This window comes from Pseudorca crassidens, chromosome X (genome assembly GCF_039906515.1).
Source record: "Pseudorca crassidens isolate mPseCra1 chromosome X, mPseCra1.hap1, whole genome shotgun sequence".
Taxonomy (NCBI): Eukaryota; Metazoa; Chordata; class Mammalia; order Artiodactyla; family Delphinidae; genus Pseudorca; species Pseudorca crassidens.
The window spans coordinates 49,667,354-49,688,336 of NC_090317.1; the positions used below are offsets into that span (position 1 = coordinate 49,667,354).

Here is a 20,983-nt window from a genome sequence, read left to right on the forward strand (position 1 = left end):
CTCTTCTGCATGGCAGACGGAATATAGGACCAGGAGAAAGTTGGGTCTTCAATAATCATCCCGATGGTGCTACTGATATCCAGTGCTATTTAGTCAAATGTGCTTATTCATGTAAATTAGCATATATTATGTATGTACTATTTTCAGAGCATCCTGTTATTTACAGTGTTCTTTGAGACCAGGTTGGAAAAGAATATGATTTTACTTCAATGACATGTTGCTATTGCCAGAGCTCTTGACACTCAGAGTGAAATCTAGGTGGATTACAATGATAATTGTTCCAAAAAAGGAACAAAAAAAGAGATTGAATAATTTTTCACTTTCAGAGTGCCTGAAGCATAATGACTCAGTGCTATAGCTAACTTTGACAAGAGACCTGAGAGCTTTTAAACTTATCTCTAGGTCAGACTCCTTAACACATCAGTGACTCAGTTTTCTTATTTGTACAACAGCAGTAAGCTGCCTGACAAGACAGAATTGTCATAGGTATCTAGTGAAGCTTTCTTAACAGAAATTTTAAATGCCTCAAATTGACACATGGAAAGAAAAGGATAGCCTGATTCTTTTTTTAAAAAAATTACAGTGAAAAATAAAAGTTAAACTCACATCTTGTATTCATTAAACACAAAGAATTATTAGCAGAAGGACAGAATGTATAATCTTTCAAATGGACAAATGGAATTGGAGAGAGAATACGCAATCAATCAGCATGCAGCCATATTATGGCACTTCATACAATAATAATCTTAGAACTATCAAATTGCAAGAAAGCCATTAAACTATCCAACCACAATACATTTGATTCAGGTAATGCAAGGGGTTAACAATAATGCTCTATACTTGCATAGCAATATAGAATTTCCCATATGCTTTCTCATTCATTACTGTGTTTTATCTAAACCACCTTGTAAAGCAAATCAGGGAAGCGTTTATCGCTGACTGGCAGATGTTAATCAAGGGCTCAAACCTCTGGTATTAAACAGCTCATCAGAGATCACAAGCAACTAAAAGATAGAATAAATACTGGAACCCAGGTCCTTTGGTCCTCCATTCAGTATTCTTTAGCCAATAATCTGATATCTCCTATTAATACCAATAAAATATTACTTGGGTCATCATCAGTTGTTTTTTTTTAAATTTTTATGGGAGTATAGTTGATTTGCAAGGTTGTGTTACTTTCTACTGTACAGCAAAGTGAATCAGTTATACATATACATATATCCACTCTTCTTTAGATTCTTGTCCCATATAGGTCATTACAGAGTATTGAGAAGAGTTCCCTGTGCTATACAGTAGGTTCTTATTAGTTATCTATTTTATATATAATACTGTGTATATGTCAATCTCTATCTCCCAATTTATCCCACCTTCCCCAACTTCCCCCTTTCTTCTATGGTAGCCATAAGTTTGTTTTCTACATCTCTGACTCTATTTCTGTTCTGTAAATACTTTCATTTGTACCATTTTTTTTTTTTTTGATACTGGTTCCCCACATGGAAGTTCAGGCTGTGACATCACAAGAACCCAACCAAACAAACGAGGCAGTAAGGGATGAGATCGTCCAGCCAAGAAGTTTCTCGACTTTCAAAATTAGAGAAAGGACACAGAAGAATGTACAGATAGGTTCATTTGATGAAGCATATATTCTAAGAGAAAAAATGGCACATTTCTTTTTCAAAAAGCCTCTTTTCAACAATTTACACTCTCAAAATGTCTGGCCTATAGGGAAAGAATCCCCAGCTAATAATCATTTGTTGAGTAGCTCTGCACACCAGCACCGGTCTGCAAGGTTTTCAAGAATAGGCATAAAGCAGGACCCTTGCCCAGAAGCAGTTTAAAATCTTTTGGAGGTATGAGATCAGCATATAACATTCAGACCCACGATAGGAATTCAGAATAAGGAAGAGCCTTCAGTAAGCTGAAGTTTAATGGAAGAATGAGAGAATTATGAGGCACCAGCTGGACTGTGAGAGGCGGGTTAGATTTATGAAGGAGAAATATGGTGGACATTTCCAATTTGGTGAAGATGTTCAGGGTGGGTAGCAGGAAGGAGAGGCAATGGATCGGCAGGAGGAAACCGAGATGTAGAGAAATATGCCGAGTAAATGGATGAGCTAGGAAATGGATGAATGGATGCACTGCAATTGGAATCCAGGTCTCTAACCCTAAACATCAAACTCTTATGCCATTCTGCTCCTCCTAACTGGTCTTCCTGCCTCCATTCTGGCATCCTTGTCCAAGAAATTCTCCATTGTATTAAGTTTCTTTCTGAAACACAATTCTGATCAGCTCAGTCTCCTCCTTAGCATTTTTTCAATGACTTAGTATGGCTTTCAGAAAGAAGCTGAAACTCTAACATGGCATACAAATACCCATCATGAACTGGACTCACTCTCTTTTCTAACGGGTCTACCATATGGAACCTTTGTTTCAGCCACTAACATCTATCCACAGCTTCTTTACTGGACATGCTACCACGTCTTTCTACCTTTGTATTCGTTGTTCTTTCACTCTTAAATGCCTTTCTCTCCCCTTCTTCAATTAATGCCTTATTCTTCAAGCCTTGGTGCAAATGTCACCTACTGTGGTAAGCCTTTCCTTACCACACTCAAGCATCCAATTAGATTCAGATGCCTCTCCACGTTTCTATTATCACCCTGCTAATACATATTCCCATTGTTCCTTATCACACCACTCTGTAGTCATTAATTAACTTCCCTGTCTCCCTCACTAGACAATGGCACCTTTGTATCACCAATCTTCGGAATAATGCCTAGAACATAGTACATGCTCAGTAAGTGTGTGTCATACAGGAACACACTGTGCTCAGCCTTTATCAATTAAAATCAAAACATGATTTATCCAACTAAAAACAAATAACCAAATACTCAGGAAGTTATGTAAGAACCAGAACATTAACTTCTGTTATTTCAAGTTACTAATGTGACTCTACTATCTAAACAACCAAAGCCTTCAGGAATTATACAGAAACACAAAGTCAAAATGCAAAAACATCAAAGAATGTTAAGCCACTCTACACCATGGTATGTGTGTGAGGACTGCTGGTTCTACCTTAACACTAGCCTCTATTAATGGTTAAGTCACTGCCTTAAAAACGTGGGATTTAGGATGTCCCCTTCATGACACTTCTAGAGCTCTCTGTACTACTTGAGTTGACAAAATACATTCCATGGTTGACATCAAATTACTAATTAAGATTCATGCTGTTTGATGACATGCTACAATCTGGGCCTAACCAGATAGTTACATAAAATACAAAGCTCTACTACTAAGGCATTATCCAAACTGTGATGAGTCCAAAACAAGGTTGCCTTCATTAAAAAGAACCAAAATAAAAGGGTCATTATGAGGATGCACAGATGAAGAAAATGGAAGTAAGCTTTGTCAAATTGATTTAATTAATCTCAAGCAGAAGTCGTTAAGAGTCCTGAAATGTCGCTCTGAAAAAATTCTAATACCCATCAAAAGGTTGAGGATATAAATGAAAGTAGTTCCTCTCTATAGAAAACATGCCTTCCTTCTTCAGTTTCCCAGAACAATGAGAAACTAAATGAAAACAACTGAATCACAAGCCTTATACTGTACGCATCCACTATACCATAGCTATCAATTTAAATTTTGTATGCAGTAAAAACTTTCATTTTAGCTAATACTATATAGGTGTGTGTAATTAACCGCTTACTCCCAGACGCACTATCTTCAATATCTACCACTCGTGTGGTCAGTGTTATTTCCCTTCTCCCTTGTCGGTGACCTCCTCCTCTCCCCAGTCTCTTCAAGTGGAATCAACCGGCATTTCCTTTACTCTCTCTCTGGTAACCCAAAAGTTCTTATTCTTCTATAGGAGACATATGCCTTTGAGAAACTGATGAAAACTATGAGGCCCAGAAAACTGAATGTACCTACATACACTCAAATTTTTTCATATGACTTCAGTTTAAGAACCCTTATCCCCCATAATCACCTACACAAATAATTTCTACTACCATATGGTTCTCTTTTACAATCCCCCACAACTCCTTTACACACACACACACAAACACAATTAAGGACTACTACAGTGGTTAACAACATAATACTCAAAATAATAAAATTTAGTCTAGGTAAAGCTTTATTTTACCAGCAATATTTATTAAGAATCCCAGATGAACTCCTCTCTACATGGCCTTAGAACATGTTGAGCACTTCAATAAGACAACTCAAAATAAGGAGTAAGGCATTTACTTTAAAAGTTTTCCAAGTCTTATTATTTGGTCAACTTTCTTGCCTTAAAATGTGCTGAAATGTCTTCCTAAATTTATGTTTATAAACTCTGACATATCTGCTTGTAAAATCAGGTAAGGCTCAAAAATTATTTTGAGTACAAAAGCAATTTCCCATTGATATTCAGAAACTCTTGGATTCAAATACTTGTTCTACTATATCAAGCTATACTCAACACCGAATAGTGTTAGCTAGGAACTGAAAGTGATACCATCTCATAACTTTCTAGTTACCTTGTCAAAGCATAAAAGATGAAACAGGACAAATGACCAAAAGGATGGGAAGAATAGAATCAAGGTGTTATTACTAACAGACAGAGATAAGTGCTTTTTCTTGAGCTCACACATCCTAAAAGTGGAAGGCTCTTGCTAGATGTACCAAACTCTTTGTGGAAACTATCAGTTCGCTTTTACTTTTGCTTAAACTTTTAATCACTGTTTAAACCAGTTTTGTACTGGATCCAAAAAGAAAAAAGAAAGAAAGAAACATGATCACTCTTTTACCGCAAACTGATAAAATTTCAACATCAGGATTTTTAAATACATTAAACTTTGGTAATACACTCGCAAAACTTTTCTAAGTTTTATAACAGGGGCACCCATTAATCCCATTAACCCCCTGCCAGTATAGACAATTCACAAAGAGCTTGTGACTCAGTTCCTTCACTTGTAAATACTTGGGAGGGGGGGAATATGAGGACACATCAAGTAATTCTTACTTTGCCTCAAGTTAGGGTGGAATTGATGAGACTTTAGACTGGTTGTTTTATTCTACCCCACTAGGTCCCTTTCCACATAATGGAAGGCTACATATTTCCTGTAACGATAACACTTCGGTCACTGTTTTCCAATCTGGATAGTTCATAATTGAAAGGCAAACAGCAGGCAAGGGAGAGAAGCACAACAGGTACATACCAAATGGCCAGATACCCTAAGAAAAGGCTATAGTTATACGTCACTGCCTCCTTCCTTATTATAATCAAGTTGCTGGTTAAAACAGAAAACTAGATATGCAACATGGGGCTTGTGCTCCAGACCTAAACGAAGAAACTTCAGACAGAGTATTTGCTGAATTTGTGCTAGAAAACCATATCCCCTCTGCCACCCAAATTAGAAAGTTTATTGATAAATGTCTGCCTAACATTTGACAGTGTTGGCAAAAATAGTCTTTGGCCAATATACTGTAAGAATTTGACCTGTTTTTAAGTTTCACTATTATTAAACCATTTTCCTATAAGCTGAAGGAGAAAAAAAAAAGAGGAACCGTTTTAACTGATGAGTTGAAGACACTCCAGTATTTCTCAATCTAATACCAGGCCCCATAGATTTCATTCCTCTGCACATGAAGTCAGGGGCAGGAAATGGACTGCTCCCCACTGGGGCACACACTCTCAGGACGGGGAGATTTGTGCGGTCTGCCTACTGCTTTTGAGCGTTCTTAATCAACTAACTGGAAGTACTGGACGACTCTGACGATTACACACACGACAGTCGGTGGTACCTCAGCCAGCCTCTAACTCCCACGCTCCCCCCACTCTTCCAAATAAATGTTTCTCGGAAGAGCACATGGAGAGGCAAAGGGAAAAAAATCATGTAGGCGCCTCTTCCTTAGATATCTGGTCAAGTAGAAAGACTGGGGGCCTACGTTGTGTGTTTTTTGTTGTTGTTTTGGGAATTTTTTTGTTCGGTTGGTTAATTGGTTGTTTTGGGGTTTTTCTGTAAGTCTGTGGGTGGGCTCCCAAGTAGTGGGACTGAAAAAAAGAGCTAGGTTCCCCTGCCCGAACCCTAAGCTTTAAGAGGCAAAAACCCAGCAACTGACAAGGGTGGGAGGGGAATGGAATCGCGCAAAGAAGGTTCGCGCCCACAAGTTAGACAAACAACAGCCCCTACCCGGTACTCGGGGTCTCCCCAAGTTGGGGTGGGGCCTTTCTCCTTCCCGCACCGCCTCCCGGGCTGCCAAGAGGGAGAAAGGGGTTAAGTGGAGAAGGGGGTGCTCTTCCGCCCCCACGCCGTCTCCGCGCCTCGGCGTGGCCGCTGCTTTAGCGGCTCCCGGAGTTGTACAGCGAGGTCGCGGTCACCCTTGGGAGGGGGCCCCGGGTCCCCCCGTGTTCAACGGCAGGAGGATCCCGGGGCTCTCGCTGTCCCCAAGGCCGGCGGGGGCTGCGGGAGCACTCACCAATTTAGGTTTGTTTTTCGTTTCCTCTTCGTTGGCGGCCCGGTTCCCCGCGCTCCGCTTGTTGCTTCGGCCCCCACCGGGTTCCTCGCCGCAGCCTCCGGCGCCCGACGCCGCCGCCGCCCCGGGCTGCTCCATCTTTCTCCGGCCCTGTCACCTGTGCCCTGGAACCCCACCTCTCCTCCACTGAGGAAGCCCCTCGGGGCGGTCCCGCTGCCCCGCGTGGATTTGGCAGCACCTCCTCCTGAGAGGGGGAGAGAGTGGGTCTGCCGAGTTCACGTCCCCGGGGCTCCCGACGCGACAAGCCGTTGCCACTATTCTGCGCTGGGGCAAGCCCTGCCCCCGAGCGGCTGCAATTACCACGGTCGCCGCCGCCGCCGCCCTCAGGGTGGTGTTTAGGGTGGAGGGAAAGTAGGTGCCTATCTCTTTAAGAGGGCCTCCGCACACGTGATTCATCAAAGTGCCCGCAGTCCGCCGCCCGGGCGCGGAAAGCTGCTTCCTACTCCTGCTGCCGAGCCGGCCGGGCTACTGAGCATGCCCGGCACGGCGACAGCTGCCAAACTAAAGGACTTTAAGCTGCGGTTAAGCACTGATTTCCCTTCCTAGGGGCCTAGCGTGAAATGGGAGGGAACTAGCCAAGAGAGAGGGGGTGTAGCCCATTTTACAGATGGGGACACTGAGGCCCGGCAGGATTCACGTGTGAGTTTTACCTGAGTCTCCGCTTCCACTCGTGTAGGCCAGAGCACCTTTCCCGGCTGGCCGAGGCCTCGCTGGGGGTGTGGTTGTGCTCCCCTCCGTGGGAGGGGTTGATTGGCAAGGCAACTAGCATCCTGTAGGAAAACCCCCAAGGGGAGCGCTGATTAATTGCCTAGACAGACTGTACGGGTGAAAGTGTAAGGAGTGGGTGCTTTCTGTTGCCATGATTGCGTTGCGACCAAAGAAATACAGTCGTTCCTTTATTCCCAGGCTGCCAGGTAGTAGAAGCAGCAGGCGCCCACTGCCTAATCCCAAGGAAGTGTAAGGCTCTTTAGCCAAAGCACCTATGGAGAGCTAACAATTGGATTGAGTGCTATTTTCAGTTTCCTGAGCTACTTTGGGTTTATAGTTGTTGTGGGGAGCGAATAAGATCATGTGTGTCAAAGCTTTGTTAAAAATGTAAATCTCTAGACAAATGCTAGGTGATTTGGTGCAGCGGCAGCAACAGGGCACCGCTGGTATTCGTAATCTTTCCTCCTGCATTTGTCAGGAAGAGGCCCACGCCGCTTTAAAAATAAAGTTCACATTGAGAACATTAGCGGGGCCGGGCAGAACTTGAATGAACCACCATCATACAATCTAGAGAAGCTACCTGAAATGTAAATTTAGATACCAGGTCTACAAACATGCTCATGTGCCTGTTATTCAGGTATCTTCAGGCTATGACCCTTTTGCCCTTCTCCCCTTCAACCTAACTTCTGCTATGCCGAAGCTAATATGTTTATGAACATATTTTTTGAGAGTGCATTAGGATAAATTTGACCATGCTGTAGGTGTGATTGTGATGAGGCAATTAACTTGGAAAGTAGAATAAAAAGAATGTTAGACATCTGAAAGCGGTCTTAATCCTGGCTTTGCCATTGTCATTAACTTTCTTTTTAATCATGCAGATGGTAAACTACCCAAGGACAGCAGAGAAGAGGGAATACATGCTCCCAGACAGGATGGGCAAGGAGCCCTAAGGTAAATTTGCTTTGTTGAAGTTTCTGTTTGACTTAAAATTTGATGTATATTCTGAATTTAACTCACTACACACACACACACACACACACACACACACACACGTGTGATTTGAATTACTTAAATGCCCCCCCTCCTGAAAAATGGCATAGAAGTGGTTGCTGCAGTAAGATGTGACCTGGTTATCCACTGCTTTCACGTAATTCCTGTTTGAGAGATGTGGGTGTGAGCCATAGCTGAGTAACCCCCAAGCTCAAATGTTGCTTAATAATCTGCCCAGTAGATCTTTATTGAGCTCCTTAGAGTATACCAGGTGATATCCAGAGTGCTGTGGGTTAGGAGGATGAAGCTCACAGTCCTGCCCTTTAGAACCTCCTAGTCTACTGGGAGAGGCCAGTTGTTAATGACTGTGCTTCATTGCAACACATAGGAACAGGGAGCCCACGGAGCACATGAGGGGGGTCACCACCGGAGTGCCAGAGACTCTGGGACACCTTACCAAAGAGGATGATGTTTGAGCTGAGCCTTAAGGGTCTGACTGAAGACACTAAGTATTTGTTGACAGCCTACTAAGTGTTTGATACCCTGCTAGGCATTGAGGGTCCAGTGGTGAACAAGACGGATGTGGCTTGCTCTTGTGGAACTTTCTGGCTATCGGGAAGGATATTAAACAAAAAAGTATTGAGCAATTACAAGGCAAAAAAGGAGAGTGAAGAGCATCCCAGGCAAAGGAAATGACCATAGCATGTGCAGAGACTCTGTGGTTAAGAAATTGGAGGTGACGGATAGGGGCTGCTCTTGGCAAGAGAAGCAGAACAGATGAGCGGCTTCCAGATCATGAAGGTCCCCACTTGTAGATCTCATTGGTCTGGTTTTAAAAGCGGTGAAGGCGTTGTAATACAAGTGACTTCTGTTTTGAGTGTGTGAATATTTGAAAATGGATCAACATTATTTTGAGTGTAAGGCTGGGTTTCACCATCCTCAGGCCAGGTGAAGCTACATTTGAAGTCAAATGAGAGGTACATGTAAAAGATGTATAATCTGTACTGCAAAAAGTGAGAAAGTTTGTCCCTGAGATGGCTTACATTTGACTTTATTGTGGTTATCTCAGCCCCATCTTAATTCTGGCTGTTTTCTTTTCAGCATTTTGTTCCAGTTAATGTAAATAGTCATTACAAACAAACAAACCAACCCCCTTCCTTCAAATACCAGGGCCTCTCTTGGAAGCTAACACACAAAAGGAGCCACTGGTCCCCTGCAAGGACACTTTGTCCACTGATTATGAACCAGGCACCTCACCAAGTGCAGTCCTAGGGCTGATCCCACTACATTTCTTTATTTTTACCTTCCTGGGACACACAAATAGGCCGGTGGATGGAGAGACATCTTTTCTCTGATGCTGCAGAAAGAAGAAGGCTACTACCATCAGTTGGGACTTCAAAAGTGTGTGTTAGACCCGCTGACCTTGTAGTCTCTCCCTCTGGCCTCTCATGAGTTTAGCACCCGGTTAACATTAAAAGCCAGCCCTGGGAAAAAAGAAAGATAAAAGGCTGCTAGGCTCTTTCTTCAAACTGATCTTAGAGCCATCCATTACCCCAGAGGTTTCTTTTTATTTTTTCAATTGGGGTAGAGTTGTTTTACTATGTTGTGCTAGTTTCTACTGTACAGCTAAGTGGAGCAGAGTTCCCTGTGCTATACAGCAGGTTCTCATTATTTATCTATTTTATACACATTAGTGTGCGTATGTTAGTCCCAATTCATCCTGGCTTTCTGTGTCTCCCTTCTGCTACGTGTTCTCCTCTAAATAATCTGGGCCATTAATAGAGAAATTAAAGCCAACATGGATTAGACAAAAGTAAGAAATAAACACCTCCAAGGTTATGGAAAAATATTTATGAATTAAAGGTTGCCTGAGAATAAACAAGTATTTATTAAGCACATACTACATGGGCAACACCAAACTAGATGTCGTGCGAATAAAAAAGTACCAGATGTTCTGCGCTAAAGGCATACATGTCTTCCTGAAGAATCTCCTGTTCTGCAGAATTGCACACTAAAAATAACAGGGCTTCTGGGGAAAACGTGGTTAGGGAAGGTCACTTAAACCCAATGCAAATTTGTAATCAGAGCACTAATGTAAACAATAACCATTCTAATAAAAACACTCAGGAGGTTGAATCTCCACTGGCATCTGCACCCAGCATCACAGCCATCAATGCTTGGTAGCCTTCACGCTTCCTCTTTCCCCAACGTGAATCCTCAAGGGCATTTACTTTTAATAGACGCCATTTTCATCAGAATTAAAAATCTAATTGAGGAGTAACCAACTTTTTAGAATCACACAGTGAAAGGTCTTCACAGCTTCATTATCAGTACTCACAGCTTCACCAGCTAGTTTAATGTGATGGGAAATTTAGAGGTTGTTGAAATCACTAAACCAGTCACAAAAAAGGGGCAGTTTTGTGCAGGATTCTTCTTTTTTTCTGAAAGTCTTCATATTGTGAAGGCTTCTCTTTAATTGTGAGAAAGCTGGCTCCTGATCACGTCAAAACTTAAAGTGCTAAAACACTTCACACGTGAACCAGTTGGCCTTCCACCTAATTTTAATGACACCATTCTCCTATTTACCAATCACTAATGTGCTATTTGTGGTACACAAACCCTTGTAATGGAACAGAGTGTAAAATATAAATTCTTTGCCATCAAAGGTATAAAATCTGCTTGAGAAAACAAACAAGGAAACGAATGTGTGGAACAGTAAGAGCAAATTGGCTGCCTAATTTGGAGGTCCTGACCCAAAATTCAGGATAATGTGGTGAAGGGGTGAGATTTGTCAGGCCTAGAATAGAAGTTTTCAAGGAGAACTTGAACTGCCAAGGGCTGAAGCAGAAATCATACTTGAATAGGCAAAGCAAAGAAAGGAAGTAAGGAAAAGACAACATATGGAATGGCCTGGAAACAATACTGACCAATAATGTAGAGGGGCCAGTGGGGCTTGAGTAGAATGGTGAGAACATAGATGTTGAATAATAGTAGGAAACATGGTTCTCCCCATAGCGTTTGCCCAGTATGTAAACAGATTTAAATATAAGACATAATAGTAGTGACTGATAAGGATATTTAGCAGGAATGTTATAAAATAAAGGAATATTTTAAGGAGCTGGTCTGGCAGTGGTATGCAGAATAACTGGACACTGATTCTCCAACTTATTTTTCTCTCAGTGCAGAATTGTTTTTCCCCCAAACAAAACCTTTACAGAAGCTCAGTATGTACAACAGATACAAATCTAGCTGACCTGTTTGAAGTTACTGTGGGAATGGAGATTGCAGTCCTCATGACCGCTTGGCTTCTCTCTTATCCTCTGAGGCGACCCTTTGAGGCACCAGTGCTGAGCTCTAGCTAAAACTAGATAGAGTCCTGCTGGATAAAGTCATGAGGATCAGAGCTAGAGTAGCCCCAGAGGAAATAAAGAGAAAGGAACGAATCCAAGAGATGTTTAAAGGAACACACTGTTCCTCTCCACAGATTACATACAGGAAACAAAGGGAATGAAAAAGTAAACAAGAATTACTAAAACGTTGGCCCAAGGCAATAAAAACCTAGTAGTAAACTGGGAGATAGTATCTTAACAGGTACTTGTCGTTGGCAGGCAGAGCCAGACCAAGGAGCCTGATACCCAGACACTAAAGAGACTCATTAGGTCAGGACAGGAAAGCTAACAAGGTTCCTGTAGTCACCAACAGAAAGAGTCTGGAAAGGCTGGTAAAGCAGAAGGTTGTGTAACAGTAGGCAAGAAGGCAGACAGCTAAACTCTGGAAGTCTAACGATGGATGTCCTGTCAGGCAGGCAGAGAATAGAATCCAGTCTGGTGGCAGGCACTAGGCAGAGAATGAAGCAAGCAGTACGTAGTAGGAATCCAGTCAGGGGGTTTGGGATTAAGAAACAAATGAACAATCCCTTAAGAGGTCTGGAAAAACAGTGCTAAACAAGGCAGCGCACCAAGCCTAAATGAATCGGCATGTCAGGTGAAGTCCACGAGAAAAGGCAGAGACAGGCGAATAAAAATGGCACCCAAGAGACCCAGTTACTTCAACTGGTCTGTGAGATCTAAGTAGGACCAGAAGCAATAGGCCCACTGGATGCTAAGCCACCAAACTACTGAAATACTGCTCCTTAAATCCTTTCTGAGTAGAAGCAGGATTGGTCCCAGTAGAAGAAAAGTGGACAACAAGAAAAGGCCTGGAAACAGTAATGACCAATAGTAGTCACTTACCTGGATGTAAAGGTTAATGTGTTGAGTTGTGATGATTACAGGGTTTGGTGTAGCTAAGACATAGCCCAACAAAAATCAGTCTAAGAGATAATAGTGCCAATGTCTCCTTTTGGGGAAAATGTTGAGACTGCTAGAGACTGAGAATTCCCAGATTCGTGCTATCTATGGTTTTATACAGTATGCTGAAAAGCAACCCTTTGAATTTTATCTGGAAAATATGCTTCTAACAAAGAACAGACTTCCTGTTCTACATTAACCAAAGCCCCCAGAGTGCTTTTCAAGAGTGGCTTAACAGATCATAAATGGCAATTGTCCAATCTATAAGTTACTAGGACATAAATGTAGTAATAAACAGTGAGAGAAAAACGTTCGGTTTGCTTGCTAAATTATGTGGATCACAGAAGCACACGTTGGTGGTTATAGGGATGCTATCTATTTAATGAAATTGAGGTTTTTTTTAAATCAGTATAAACAGTCTCTTGAAGATGAGTATAGTTCAAAATTGAGACTACAATTATGCAAATAAAATTGATTGTCTCTTTTACTTTGTGGTTTGTGTTTATTTTCTGACCTTTTCAAAATATAATTAACTACATGAAAATTAAGGAATATATGTTTGACATCTGTAAACAATAAAAACATTTTCATATCTGGGCATCAGTAGTTAGGCAAGTCTTAGAAATAGGTTTATTTTTGTTTTACATATTCTCCCACATAAATTTTAACAGCTTTATTGAGATATAATGCACATAACATACAATTCACCTTTTTAAATGTACAATTCAGTGGTTTTTAGTATATTCCCAGAATTGTACAACCGTCACTGCAATCAATTTTAGAATTTTTTCATTGCACCAAAAAGGATCCCTTCCTTAGCCATCTTCCCTCCCCAGTCCTCCCAAACCACTCCTCAGACCCCCACCTCAACCCCCAGCCCAAGGCAACCACTAATTTACTTTATGTCTCTGTAGATTTGCCTATTCTGGACATTTCACATAAATAGAGTCATACAATATATGGCGTTTTGTGACTGGCTTCTTTCTCTGAGAATAATACTTTCAAGGTTCAAGCATCCCACATCAGTTTTTATTTGTTCATTATTACCTATTTTTTTCTTGGATGCAAATACAGATCACTTGTTTAAGCCACCTCCCCTGTTATACAAACAGTGACATATACCTACTTAAAATTCCAAAGAGTTGACATTTTCACACAAACACCAACCTTGCCCCTCCTTTCCTGGCAAAACCAGGAGATCTGGGGTTTGATTTTCCTATACAGTGATATAACAGAAGAATTTATTTCTGACCCAGGGCCTAATGTTTTATGGAAATGACCACAAGCACCATACTTAATCAAGTATACATTATGTACCAGAATAACTCTTAGAAGTTTACATAAATGAATTCAACAGAGAAACCCAGAAACCAATTACATTAAATTGTGTTTTAACTAATACAGTAGCAGAGAATATATAGGTCTTTACTTTCAAGTGTTCCATTATAACATTTTAGAAACTAAAATGTACATCAGATTCATTCAGGAGGTCTTCTTTGAGATTTGCACATGAATTTTTAAGAAAATTTTTGGGAAAGACTTTTCATCATTGGATGATTAATTGAAAACTAGATTCTAGGATATCTATTTTGCTGCTACTTTTATTGTATTTATTTATTTTCTCAAGTAGCCCTGTATCATTGGCTTTCTGCTGCCTTCAAAACAGAAAGGCTAATGTGAGCTGCCGTCTCATCAGTACTAGCAGCTTCACCTCACACCCTGACATTATACAAGGGCAGACCTGCCTCTAAACTCTATGAACCAACCCTGATTTGCATCAGAATTTCCATCCTTTAATCCCTCACCATGTTGTTGCTTTACACCATCAAAATGCCTCAAAGCCTTGGCTTTGATAGTGGCCAAATTCAAAGACACACAGGGCCAAGCTTGATCCTAAATCTACAGAATAAATCTTTTCCATCACAGGCACAGCCCTGTGATAATATATAACTGTTATTAAAAGATTGCTTTTTTCCCTTTTATACTATTTTCGATTATTAAAACTGTAAAGTAATTAGATTTTATTTTAGCTAGTATATTAGAACTTATACATATAATTTTAATTAAATAATATATTAACACATATTGAGTAGTAACTATATCTAGGGCATGGTGCTAAGGATAAGTGACATACACTATGAATGATCTCAACGGGCTTAGGATGTAGTCAAGGCAACTGACAAGTAAGTATACTTTTAACTGCAAAAGAATGTTACAGAAGCATATAGGAGGAAGAGAATAGAGGAAGTTTCATGGAAAAGCTGGACCTTTAAGTAGTATCCCAAAAGTTGAAAATTAGAGAAAAGGACATTTGAGAAAGAGGGAACAGCATGACCTAAAGCATAGAGAAAGGAAAATGTGGGCTGAGTTTGGAAACTGACTAGTCATCTAATGGGGCTGGAGGGTAGGTTTTGTAATTGTATAGTGGGAGATAAAGCTGGGAAAGCACAATGAGACCAAGGTGGGAAGTCTTGGAATGCCATTCTGAACTCTGAATTTATTATTTAAGCTGTGGAGAGTCATGAGAGATACATGAACAGGAAAAACACATGAGTAACCCTATGTTTTAGGGAAATGCTCTGGCATTGGTATGTAGGATGGTTGTAAGATGAGAAACTAGAGGTGGGGGATATTAGGATACCACTTTCAAAAGCCATTCTCTCATTGGGGAATAAGTATGTTAGCTCAACCTGAGTGCCAGCAATAGGAACCTGACATCATGTAGGTATCCAAGATAGTCCAGAGAAGGAGGAGCTAGAAGGATGAGCCAAGGCAAAATCTGCTAAGAATAACCAATGAGTCAAAAATAAATAGGGAATTCCTTGGTGGCCTAGTGGTTAGGATTCCAGGCTTTCACTGCTGTGGCCCAGGTTCTATCCCTGGTCGGGGAACTGAGAGCCGGTGCGGCAATCAATCAGTCAATTAATTAATGTAAAAATGCACAGGACTGGGACTTCCCTGGTGGCACAGTGGTTAAGAATCCACCTGCCAATGCAGGGGACACTGGTTCAATCCCTGGTCCGGGAAGATCCCACATGCCGCAGAGCAACTAAGCCCGTACTCCACAACTACTGAGCCTGCACTCTAGAGCCCGTGAGCCACAGCTGCTGAGCCTGTGTGCCACAACTACTGAAGCCTGTACACCCTAGAGCCTGCGTGCCACAACTACTGAGCCCACGTGCCACAACTACTGAAGCCTGTGCACCCTAGAGCCCGCGCGCCACAACTACTGAGCCCACGTGCCACAACTACTGGAGCCCACGCGCCTAGAGCCTGTACTCTGCAACAAGAGAAGCCAATGCAATGAGAAGCCTGTGCACTACAATGAAGAGTAGCCCCCCCACTCACCACAACTAGAGAAAGCCCGCATGCAGCAACGAAGACCCAACACAACCAAAAATAAAAAATATAATAAAATAAATTTTAAAAAATTAAAAGAAAATGCACAGGACTAAAGTCTCCATTAGACTTGGCTTGTAGACCCAAGAGTTTGTAAGGTAGAGTCAGGATCGTAGGGAGAAGGTGTCTTAAGAAACAAAAGAGAATCAGTAGTAAACAGCCTGGAGGCATCCATAGCTTAACTTTATTGCTTGGTGGATATGAGATGCATGGATGTGTTGGGCTGGTTCAAGCGACCAGGGGCAGTTAGTTAGATATTTCGATGATAGTCTCACGATAATAAGACCATGAATTAGGGCAGTAGAAAAGAGAATGGAAAGATGGGAACAGATCTCACAGGTAATAGTTCCAGGATTTGATGACCTGTTATAGGCAATGGGGGAATGGGAAAAGTAGAAGATAATTCTGAGGTTTCAATACTGAATAACAGGGAGAATGATAATATTGCAATGCAGATTAGGAATCTAGGAGGAGAAGTACACTTGGAAAATATAATACTGAGTTATGTATGAAAGAAACCACATTTCAGGTGCCTGCAGAAGGAAATGGCATTAGACATTAGGTCTGGTGTTTTTGAGAGGGTTTGGAGACAGACATGAAGATTTACAGTCATTTACATAACTACTAGGTGAAGATGTGGCAGTAGGTAAGATAACCAGGGAAGAGAGTATAGAGGGTTATGGGAAGCAAAGAAAGAAGTTTGTTGGAAGCTCATTTTTAAGTGTGGACAGAGGGAAAGAAATCATCCAAGAATATCACTTAACAAAGTTTACTACTCCTGGTAGGTTCTTTGATTTCAGTACTGAGTGACAGGGAGGGTCGTGATAGCAGGATACTAGAATGAAGATTGGGAATCTGGGAAAAAAAACATTTTTGATATTGGATGGTGGGATGCTAAAAAAACATTCGGACAGGTAGGATGGGATCCAGGAAAGTACAATGACACAGAGGCCAGACATTAAAGAGATGGTAGCCAGCAGAAAAATCAGAAAGGATGAAGCCTTTGGTGATAATAAATACAGAAATTGGGAAACTGATGAGCAGATTTCTTCTTGGAAACAATACCCACTTGGAAGACTATACACACGTTAAATTAAAGCTAATGTTGCTCAGAACTCCACCCTTGAGATGGCTTTCAGAGACAGTTCATCAACCAAACAATAAAAACAGTCTAGTTTCTTCAGAGAATGCTCACTCTTGACATACACATGCGTCTCTTTTGGCTTCTTTCTCTCTTGAATCCTCTCTTTTCTCTCTTCCCTCCTTTCTCTCCTTTATTCAGCTTAGTTCATTATCTTCCCCCTCCTGCCAGATGTAGTAGTTCTAACCCCCTCACTGCTCCATGAAAGTCTCTGCTGGAGTTGGCTTGTGACCAGACACAGGGTAGAGGGGCTATGTAAGGTGGAGGCTAGATCCAAGGAGTCAAGTTGAAGCTAATAGCCAGGGGGAGCAGTACTCAGAATGTATCAGAAAGGAGACTGCCTGCCATATTTTATTTGTGTGCTGGAAGCCTGCTCTAAGTGCTAGAGGTTTATATCATGTAAATTACATTAAGTTAAAAAATGCCTAGATGTATCTTTATATATTAAAAAACATACACAAAGCACACAAATAGATAGACACATAGGTAATCCTTAATTTGTCCTGTTAATGTATACACATGCAAACATATCCAAATTAATAATGACAGAGAGAATGAGTATGAATATGAGAGACCACATTCCTTTTGGTTATTCAGGAGTAGGTTGCACCTCATTTTCTAAATTTATTCTTCCTCTCAGTTACTTCTAGAAAGCTGAACTAGCTTAATTTGGACAGCAAGCTACATTTTAGAAATACGTTTCAGAAGCTTTAGCACATAAATCTTAACATCTTGATTCTGAGTTCTTACCTCTAGAGAGCACAGTGAGTTTCTACCTTTAGAGTAACCCAAGATCAGGGGCTCTGATTTAAAGACTTGCCTCTGGGTGATGGTGGCATATCCAGAGAGTTTACCATGTGGGCCTCAGAGGTCAGGATTCTTAGCCACACCTGCCAGCTTTGCACATCAAGGCAGTTCACAAGAAAGGGCCTAGTGGACAAGCCATAGAGATAGAACAGTGATCTGTATGAACAGTGTTGATCTAGAACAGTGGTTCTCAAAGTATAGTCCCCAGAGCAACAGCATCAACATCACCTGGAAGCTTGTTAGAACTAAAAATTCTCAAGCACCAACCCAGACCTACTGGATCAGAAGCTGTATGGTGTAATCCAGCAATTCGTGTTTAACGAGCCCTCCAGGTGATTCTGATGCATGCTCAAGTTTGAGAACCACTGGGGTAAAAGAAAACAAATCATGAACCGGAGGGTTATAGGACAGAGGAGAGAGAACAACAAGGTACCAGCAAGGGAGATGGAATTGAATGAAGGAGGGGGAATCCTGAATTGTACCTCTCTGACTGCCATCCCAAGAACAACACTTCCATTCAGATGTTTTCAAAGTGCTAAACTGCATGTTTAAAATATAGCAATAAATGGAATGGAATGAGAGACCAAATGTTGAACGAAGGGTGAGAACAGAGTCAGGAGTAAATGGTAGAAGAAAAGGATCAAATCCAAACCAGCAGGAGCTGTCAGGAGTAGAACAAAGCACAGCAGTGGTAGATGAGCAAAAGAGGCAAATTGGTTGCTTCTGATAGTTTAGGAAAACTCTGATGCCCCTGACACTCAACATTGTACTACCAGAGAGAACAAGCAGCTCCAGGGGTGGCAATGGGATCAAGGAGATGGGATATATTTATATTCAAAAATTATCTGAGTTCACACATGAAGGAAACAAGACATTACTGTAATCCAGGCCCTTGATATTTCAGCAGGGAGTATGGCTTATGAAACCATCTTATTCCACATTAACAGCTCTCAGCTGTGCATGGAATTTCTAATGTGAACAGAAATCAATGGATCTGTAAGAAAAGAGATACATTTAAATCTGAGTAAGATGGTTTGTGACCTAGTCTTTGTCATAACTTGGATATACTCTGCTAGGAGGCTTTATGGTTATCAGTAACACAAGTCTGTAAGGAGAGGAAACTAACTAGGAGTGGTAGAGACCCAGGTATTTAAGGTCAAGGATCTGGGAGAACCAATTTATCTGTACAGGGTGGTGGGGAAGGGCAAGGAGGCAGTCAGTCAGGTAGTAAGGCTTGGCAGGCTCCACTGTAATGCAAGCTGTAGTCAGTACCTGAGTATCTACTCAGACAGGTGGACCAAAGCAGTGAGGGATCCACACAACAAACGACTGTGTTCAGCATCAGGCAAAGAGTGACCTGTCTGATCAGGCAAGTATCAGATCCATCTGCATGTTGGTCCACAGATCCAACTTCTTAACAGAGTAGTTCTCAACCTATTTTATCCTGGGATTCACCTGATGGATGAAGATCCTTCGTTCAAATCTCCGCTCCTCCACTACTTACTATATAATTTGGAGCATGTTGCTTCATTCCACTGTGCCAGTTTCCTCCTCTGTAAATCAGTACCAACTTCATAGTGCTGATGAGGCTGAAATGAGATAGTGCATGTCAAATGATTGACTCAGGGTCTGCTACATGCAGTGCTGAATACATTTCAGCTATCATCATGAGAGGAAGTACACATTATAGTTTACTCCTCATTTTATGAGACATTATGACCTTGGCCAAGTAATTTAACTTTACTATGCCTTAGTATCCTCATAAGTAAAATGGGGTTAAGAATAATACTTCCATCATAGGTTGCTTTCAGAATGAGATTAATTAATGCATAGAAAATGCTTAGTGCAGTACTTGGCACAAAGTAAGTAGTCATTAACTGTTAACTACAATTATTACTTCTCGCAGTTATGTGCAATTCCCTGGACTTTTTTTTAATAAATTCTATTTTTTTTATTTTTCAGTTTTATTTATTTATTTATTATTTTTGGCCGTGTTGGGTCTTTGTTTCTGTGCGAGGGCTTTCTCTAGTTGTGGCGAGCGGGGGCCACTCTTCATTGCGGTGCGCAGGCCTCTCACTGTCGCGGCCTCTCTTATTGCGGAGCACAGGCTCCAGACGCGCAGGCTCAGTAGTTGTGGCTCACGGGCCCAGTTGCTCCGTGACATGTGGGATCTTCCCAGACCAGGGCTCGAACCCGTGTCCCCTGCATTGGCAGGCAGATTCTCAACCACTGCTCCACCAGAGAAGCCCCCCTGAACTCTTTATTGAGGTGTAATTGACAGACAACAAACTACACATATTAAAGTGTATGAGTTGATAAAATTTGTATCCAAAATAGTCAAATTCATAGACATGAAGAATAGAATGGTGGTTGCCAGGGGTTAGGGCAGGGAGGAAAAGGGGAATTGCTAATCAACAGATATAATTCAGTTATGCAAGATGAATAGGCTCTAGAGATCTGCTGTACAAAGTCATGCCTATAGATAATACTGTATTGTACACTTGAAAATCTGTTAAGAGGGTAGATCTCCTGTTAAATGTTCTTACCACAATAAAATACTTTTAAAAAGACATATGTATATAACCTTGTGCAATTATCAGCTCAGTCAAGAACATGAACGTATCCATCGGCCCAAAAGAGTTTCCTCCTGCCCCTGTGTAGCCCTCCTTCACACTCCAAGCTTGTCCCCAGGCAAACGATGATCTGCTTTCTGTCACTGTAGAGTTGTGACAGAAAAAAAAAAAAAAAACCTGCATTTTTATACAGTTTCGCATAAATGCAATCATAGTATATACTCATTTTTCCTCTGGCTTATTTCACTCGGCATCTTTATTTTGAGATTCAGCCAAGCTGTTGGATTCTTATTGCTGAGTAGTATTCCACTGTATGGATATACCACAGTTTGTGTATTCAAGTATGTCTTCACGTATACATAGGCTTTCATTTCTTTCAAGAAAATACCTAGGTGTGGAATTGGCTGGGTCATATGGTAGCTGTATATCTAACTTGTTAAAAAACTGCCATGATTAGGGCGCATCCATACAGTAGAATGACTGAGCAATAAGAGGATGAACAATTGATATGAAAAAAAAGATACGTCTCAAAATAATTATACCAAGTGAAAAAGAAAATA

General features: G+C 41.3%; 1 protein-coding gene and 1 long non-coding RNA gene across 6 annotated transcripts in view; one reads left to right on the top strand and one right to left on the bottom strand.

Moving 5' to 3' along the window:
* DIAPH2 (diaphanous related formin 2) overlaps positions 1–6,924 on the bottom strand; it is an 891,422-nt gene extending 884,498 nt beyond the window's left edge. For 2 of the 5 annotated variants that reach the window (XM_067724058.1, XM_067724057.1), the window contains exon 1: positions 6,460–6,924. In XM_067724058.1, coding sequence (XP_067580159.1) covers positions 6,460–6,594 — 135 coding nt within the window. In that variant the 5' untranslated portion in view covers positions 6,595–6,924. The remainder of the gene's footprint in view (positions 1–6,459) is intronic. The other 3 variants (XM_067724059.1, XM_067724061.1, XM_067724060.1) reach the window with 3 other exon arrangements.
* Positions 6,925–6,947: 23 nt separating this feature from the next.
* LOC137217354 (uncharacterized) overlaps positions 6,948–20,983 on the top strand; it is a 574,439-nt gene continuing 560,403 nt past the window's right edge. Inside the window, exons 1-2 of the long non-coding RNA XR_010940074.1 lie at positions 6,948–7,155; positions 8,103–8,175. This is a non-coding gene — a long non-coding RNA (uncharacterized lncRNA). The remainder of the gene's footprint in view (positions 7,156–8,102; positions 8,176–20,983) is intronic.